General features: G+C 37.2%; 1 protein-coding gene across 3 annotated transcripts in view; it reads right to left on the bottom strand.

The window, feature by feature from the left end:
* Window positions 1-245: 245 nt before the first annotated feature.
* The window catches only part of cpne5a (copine Va), a 90,232-nt gene continuing 83,240 nt past the window's right edge, over window positions 246-7,237 (bottom strand). For all 3 annotated transcript variants that reach the window (XM_014019812.1, XM_014019821.1, XM_014019827.1), the window contains 3 exons: window positions 6,490-6,547; window positions 6,202-6,275; window positions 246-5,187 (listed from right to left, as the gene is read on the bottom strand). In XM_014019812.1, coding sequence (XP_013875266.1) covers window positions 4,999-5,187; window positions 6,202-6,275; window positions 6,490-6,547 — 321 coding nt within the window. In that variant the 3' untranslated portion in view covers window positions 246-4,998. The remainder of the gene's footprint in view (window positions 5,188-6,201; window positions 6,276-6,489; window positions 6,548-7,237) is intronic.

Raw genomic sequence — 7,237 nt, 5'->3', positions numbered from 1 at the left:
ATTATGCCAGACTGGACTCTGTTATTAATGCATCCACAGCCTGGCCCAATTATGTTGTCTAGTCAGAAGCAAACAGGGATGACGGCTAAACGGTCTAATATCAGCTTAATGAGTCGACGGAGATAAAGAACATAAGTTCTAATGCGAAAGCCACATTGCAGATGAAATATTAGAGCATCTGTTTATAGGTTTACTTTGATAAGTTAAAAGTTATTAGGATAGTGATGATATAAACTCACTCTGCATTCAGCCAAAGTTGTCAATATTTATTAATCTTCAGTTAAGGCAATCCATTACAAAGCATTTCACAAACCACAGCATGACGACAATTTCTGTGTCCAACACTTGGTTTGGAAATAATTCAGCATGCAAGTCAGAAAGACCGAGAGAGGTATGTAAACAACCTGGGTTAAACAGGAGCAGTGGCAACAAGAACCCATACAGCTCGTTTGGATCTTCTTTAGAAAACAGAATGGAAGAAAAGTAGAGATGCAACATGCTAGAAGAGACCATTGTTTCCAAATAACGTCTCGTGTCACAAAGAAAACGTGTGTTTTATGTGTTTTATGCATTATTTAGGTGAAATGAAGGTAAACCACCAAAACAGAATTCCTGCCACTTTGGCACAAACATGCACATCGTCTAAAGGCTAAAGGTCAACAACTGAACACGTCGGCACTGGATAATCTTCATACAGGGTTTATGTACATATTTAGAGTTCAGCCTTCAAAAAACAAGAAAGGAACAAACATTTAAAACAAAATAAACCATTCTGTTGCTAAGTTCACAATTGCATAAGAGTGATGGTTTTCCAAAAACAAACCAAAAAAGTATTTTTTTTGTTCTAATTTTAAACAAACTGCTCATAAAAAGACATTTAATACAGTTTCAAATCCTTTAGTGTCTGAACAAATATATAAAATGCAGTTGGAATGTGCAGCACCCCCGCTTCACATTTAATGCTTTCAATTCTTCTTTTAGATGTTTATTGTCTCACACACCTCGAGCTGCATATTGGTGCTAATTTTAATGTTTCATGTTCTATTTTTTTTTCTAATTACCGCATTATAACAGACAACAAAAGGTCTGTTTCAYTTTCAAACTTTCAACAGTTGCGTGTTTAGTTGTTAAATTTTAAAATCTGATGTTTGAGTTAAGATTTACAGTAAGATGTTGTTCCTTGTGAATATATTACCTTACAATGAATGTATTGTTTGGTTTGGGACTGAATTGCTTCCTATTCTGAGTGTTGTGCAATTAAACCTGACTTTGGTAGAGAACCAAATTCTGCTTCATCGTGAAGAGGGTGATCACTGCTGGAAATGAGCAGAAAGTAAAGGAAAAGGAAAGGAAAGGAAAGGAAAGGAAAGGAAAGGAAAGGAAAGGAAAGGAAAGGAAAGAAAAGGAAAGGAAAGGAAAGACTAAATAAGGTTGTGAACTGTGACACAGAGTTTGGTGCCTCTGGACTGACTTCCTGCAGAAATGGACTCTTTCAGCTCGATGAGAGCACTCAGAGCAGCGGGAGTTAAAGAACAGCTAAGAAACTCTGTTACATAAACTTTGCTTTGCTCGAAACTCAAAACAAAACATAAAATAAAAGAGAGAACCACATTCTGTTGTGGCACGACAATATCTGTATAAATGCTGGTTCATTCAATGAAACAACCAATGAAAACCTGTGAGTTTTTACTTTGTTCTAAATGTGACACGAACACAGTTTCATTGTAAACAAGTCTTGGCTTTAAATACTGTACAACAAAGCTCGGACAAATTTGATTAATTCAAACATCATCAGTGAAGAGCTGTGAGTATAAAACGTACACAACACTTGTCTGCAACTGTGTGACAGTTTTACCATCTGCAACATTTTCTGGGTGTGGATGTGAGACATGTGAGCTGCTGCTGCTGCTGCTGCTGCTGCTGCTGCTGCTGCTGCTGCTGCTGCTGCTGCGCAGACAACACCTGGGTGACTGAATTTGGATATGTCTCCATACATTAGGCACATTTGGATCAAGATATCAAGTGACTGGAGAGAGTGAGCAGGAAAATAATAAGTTAAGGTAAATTAGAGTGTACAAAATTTAATACATAGTTTCTAAAAGAAGTCTTGAACCAAGACTAAGTTGAGTTGTACGAGATAATTGATCAAATGGATTTTAGAAACTTAAATTTAAAAATGGGCTGGTGTATCTTGGAGTAACTTAATGAGTTTGGGATAGCCTAACTGGTGCTGAGAGAAAAGTAAAAACAGAGGCTGAAGAACTGTTCTCTCTGTTTGTTTTCTAACAAATTAGCAAATCTGGGCTTTAACAAAGAATAGAAGTTTTTGGGTTTAATAAAGCTAAACATCAGTTTCAGGACCAACCAACGATTTTCTAAACAAATTGTGTTAAATTGCATACTTGTTATTTTCCTCATGAAAACAAACAAACTGCACCTATTTTCCAATTAGAACACGTGATTAAAGCTGGACACTGGTGTCTGAGTGCTGCAGACTCTGAGACAAACGTAGGAGTTTCAAATTAAACGGTTGAGCTCAAACTTCAAATTCAGGGTCTGGGTCTTTCGAAGGACCCGACCTACCCRGTTTACCTGAGCCAGGTCCTTTGTCARCTGCAACAACTGGAAGAAAATGGCAGTGAATTTGGATGGTCTAACCTTCAGCTTTAYTCCCACCCTTACCCCAGCATRTGTCCTGTCGCCTAACAGCTGTGACGACACTAAACAGAAGCAAYGAAGATAGAAAATAGATCAAAATTAGCATAATTATAATAATAATAGATTAATATTATAAATGAACAAAATKAGCTTAGAGGTAATACTTGAAGAAATAAGTCTGTGGTTCCCAACCCTGGTCCTCAGGAATCCTGTCCTGCATGTTTTAGATGTTTCCCTGATTTGACACACTTGGTTTGAATGAATGAGTTATTAACAATCTTCTTCTATTTAAAACTGCACACCTGTATCTCGCTCAGTACGCCATTGCAAAAAAAAAAAAAAAATCCCCGGTCGACCTATAGTGCATCTTGGGATAGGGTGGGCTKAGAAGGACCCCTCCCTCAAACTGGGGGGGAAAGGACTCATTTGGGGGCTGCATCTGAAGGAGCCTTCAAAAATGGACAGACTTTGGTGCATCGTTGTTGCTWCAGGCAAAAAGACAATAATCTGTACCAAACAGGTTTCTTTTGCAAATACTGTAAGACAATTTTAACAAGACTGTATGTTTATTTGTTGTGTTAGCTAAATATGTCATAAACCAGTGGACAGGTTCTAGTACTCAGAAAGCTTCACCCTCATTTCAACTGATAACTGTTTACTTTCTGAGGATGGATTTGAGATGTTACATTTCTGAATGATTGATGCTAAAACCTGTTTGACCTCAGCTACATGTAGCTATCCACCACTCTGATCATTATAAATCATTGGCTTTTAGTCCTAACTGAGCAGGACATCTCTGTCCCACTCTGTGTCTAATCAAACATGTTTTYAAGTCAGCATTAAACATAAAAAGCTCCATTTTTTTGTGTGTTTGTGATTTTTAACAATAATTTCAGTTTAAAAATTGGAAAACAGCGAGCACAGAGTCCAAAGTGAGAGAACAGATTTTCACTGAGGTGTTTTTAACTTTCTGCATTTGCACAAGTCTGGCTGTCTAAGGAACCATGGTAATATTAATTAGACAAAGTATAAATTATCACAACAGCAGACACACAGACTGAAATAAAATGACTCATAACTGTTTAGTTTGAGCTCCCGGTTGTTGTTGTTGTTGTTAGATAACGAAAAAAAAAGTCTCTCCCACGAGATCATGACTCCTCAGTCTTCGCTCTGAGAAAACAAATACGTCTAACAGAGGGGGAAAAGGTRGAAGCTGACATCAAAGTTTTAAAAGTACTTCTGAAGGATGCTTTAAACGAAATTCTAGATAATGAAGTGCAACCACAATAAAATGTAACAGCGAGAAACACAAACAGCAAGAWGACAAATGAGCCTTGCTCAGAAACAATCTGCATCCTTGCATACTAACAGAGAAAGTGGACTTGTGCTTTAAATTATTCCTTTTTTCGTGTAAACAAACAGCTTTTATGGAAAAAATTTGTTATTTTTTCTTAAGTTTTGAGCATATTTAACATAATGTATATTAAATGAACTCCAAATCTGTTTTTTAATCTATTATGTGATTTTGTTATTTTCATTGTGGTTGGGTTTCCATCTGAATTACGTTAAATCTCTTTGTGCTTTTATTTGGACAGTAATTAGTGCATTTTGTTCATATAAATATTAGAAATACTGTATGTATAAGACGTGGTTCTGAAAAAAGTCCTCTATGATGGTTGTTTTTATATTACAACTACAGCAGTCAAAAAACCTTCAAATGTGAAAATGATTCCTAAACTGCTGGATAAGGTTTTCTCACATGCGTTTATCTTACAGTTTTTATCAAAGTAGAAATGGGGATCGGTTCTCTTAYGCTCATCACAAAATATCTGATGGAAAACTACAAGGTATGTTTCTGTACAACTTCAACCGCCATCATTTAAAGTCCCCTGAAAGGAATAAAATTATTTCTGCAATAAATACGTTAAAAAAATTAGTATCATATGATTTCTTAGATTAACACACGTTGACTCCAAAAGATATCACAAACATGATACACACGTCCTAATATATTTTATGCTTTCAAGCAGTCCCCTCTCTGCAGGATTTATCCATTACATCATCACTTCGACAGGTTTGACAGCAAAAGACTAAAACCTCCTTTCACTCCGGTCTAATCTCAACGCTCTCATCCTTAAGATCGCAGAGACGAAAAACACTCCCTGATTATCAACAGGTTCTCCAGCAGCAGAGAGTCTCATCCTCATCATCATCCTCAGCCRGTTGTTTGTCAGGGTAAGATTTGTGAAAAGAGCCACAGAAAGTGTTTCCACTTCCTGTTCATGCTGATCTGGACTCGCTCAAGGCTGAGCTGTACTGGTGGAGGAGGGGGAGGGCCACTCAGACGGATTCTGTCTCAGGGGGGACACACGTCGAGTAAGCCGGAGGGACCGGGTTGGGTTTGATGGCTCTTCTCTTCATGTAGGAGATCAGCTGCTCGGGGATCTCAGCCAGAACGTCTTTAGCCAGCCGCGCCATGCTGAGCACGTGGTTACCGGTTCGGTCCATGTAGTCTCTGAACGGCACGAACTGTTGGGACATGAGAAGAAAAGGAGTCATTCTTTTTGAAATCCTGCACACAGTCCTGTTCTGCAGATCTTGATTTCACATGTTTATCTTCACGCACGATGCTGAATCTTTCTTACAATCAGATAGTGATATTTTGTCGACCACAATGGACGTAATTTTCTTTACTGTTCTGCAGAAATTAAATGTCCAACAATACTGTGAAACTTGTCCATCTAACCAAGTCTCACAATCTTAAAAAAGGAAAATACTTTCCTTACCAAGTGCAATTGTCTTAATGCATTGGTATATTATGGACTGAAATAAGACAGTTGCACTTTGTAAGTCTTTTTGAGATAAGGAAAATTTCCAGGCTCCTATCTGTCAATCTCAAACCAGGATCAAAAATAGTTTTTGGCTGGATGTAAGATTGTAAGACTTGGTTAGATGGACTGTAATTGTATGTGTCTTTTATATGAGGTGGAGTMATTTGACCAAACACAGACTGTATAGTACATTTATTTATTTTCGTTTCAAGTTTGTCTATAAATAAATTAGCTTAATGAGGATTCAAATAAAGACGATGTCAAAATGTCTGTATGAAGAAGTATTCATGTTTAAGAAAAAATGTGTTTTTCCATTTTTTTATCCTTAACAAGAAAAAAAACAGGAAATCAGAAACAGAAAGAGTTTGAAATATTTTACAGTCTAATAACTTGAAAAGTAAATGAAGTGTAAATCTTTGCTCCACTTTCAAATCACTTGTGCACAAAGGTGACAATGTGGGAAGAGAGAGATTTTGCTACATGTAAWTCTGAGTCATTCAGATTGTGTTATTAATAAGAGCTTAAGCAGAAGAAATCTCATTTCTTTCACCTCAAGCTGTTATGTTTAGCACAGACTGTCAGGGAAAAGAAAGCCTCATGACATTACACTCAGGGTTTTGATTTAACATGTAAAGCTTTGCTCACAGAATGGAAAGAAATGATATTTTCTTCCCTTGTGTCTAATAAATATTGAATATTAGAAATGTTTTACCTGTACAATGTCTCTTTCTGCCAGTTTTCCTCGGGAGGAGATTCTGACGTCATCACCATCCAGCTCAACCATGGCTAAAGAGAGAAAGTGTCTTTATGATAAACAATCCCAGTGGTATCCAGCTGTTTTTTTTTTAAGATTCTAATGAGGTCAAACATACAGTATGTTCATATTGTGAACTGATGTTCTTTTWAAAAAAAATTGGTTTAAAAATAACATGTTGAAAACAATGAGAAAATAGACTTGTTTCATTGTTTTTCCCAACAACAAACCCTTTAATATCCTCACCATCGAACTCAGCTTGGCCAACTCCAACTATGATGATGGACATGGGGAGTTTGGCTGCCTGTTATAAAAAAAAGAAACAGCAGTCAGTCAGTCAGATTAGAGGGGTGACATCTCATTGTGTGAGATTTTCTCCCAGTCAGCCTGCAAACTTAACATTTAAACCTACAAGTTCAATTTCCCTGGAAACATACAGACCAAAATATTATTGTGGGGGGAAAAAAATAGAAGAATTATGTATCACAGAGCACATTGCTTAACTGTTTCACATCTCGTTATGTAGCAGTTTGTGTTATATGGGGTGTTAATGAAAACACAAGATGCATCATTATTCAACTCGGGCCGATAGAAATCCTGCATCTAACTGATTATTTCAACCAACCACTACACACACTGTCCAGTCTACGCTTCCCACTGCCAGTATAGATGGTTCTATTTAAAGCTGGAGAGCAGAACATGCTGTTATAATCAAAACATGCCGAACAATTTCCAACAGTGCTTATTATATTTGTCAGAGTCGGCGTTCTGCAGAATACAGCCGTTTTAAATCTGGCAGTTCAACTCTGATTGTGTCTAACCTACAAACGTTTTTATTTTTCACATCGGGGAGATACGAATGGCTGAGGAAAAGAGGTCAAAAGGTGGAAATATATATATATATATGTACACTCACCGGCCACTTTATTAGGTACACCACGCTAGTAACGGGTTGGACCCCCTTTTGCCTTCAGAACTGCCTCAATTCTTCGTG

This window comes from Austrofundulus limnaeus, unplaced genomic scaffold, assembly GCF_001266775.1.
Source record: "Austrofundulus limnaeus strain Quisiro unplaced genomic scaffold, Austrofundulus_limnaeus-1.0 Scaffold3, whole genome shotgun sequence".
In the NCBI taxonomy this organism is placed as follows: Eukaryota; Metazoa; Chordata; class Actinopteri; order Cyprinodontiformes; family Rivulidae; genus Austrofundulus; species Austrofundulus limnaeus.
Note: the sequence above shows the minus strand (reverse complement) of the source record. Positions and strands in the feature narration are given on the sequence as shown.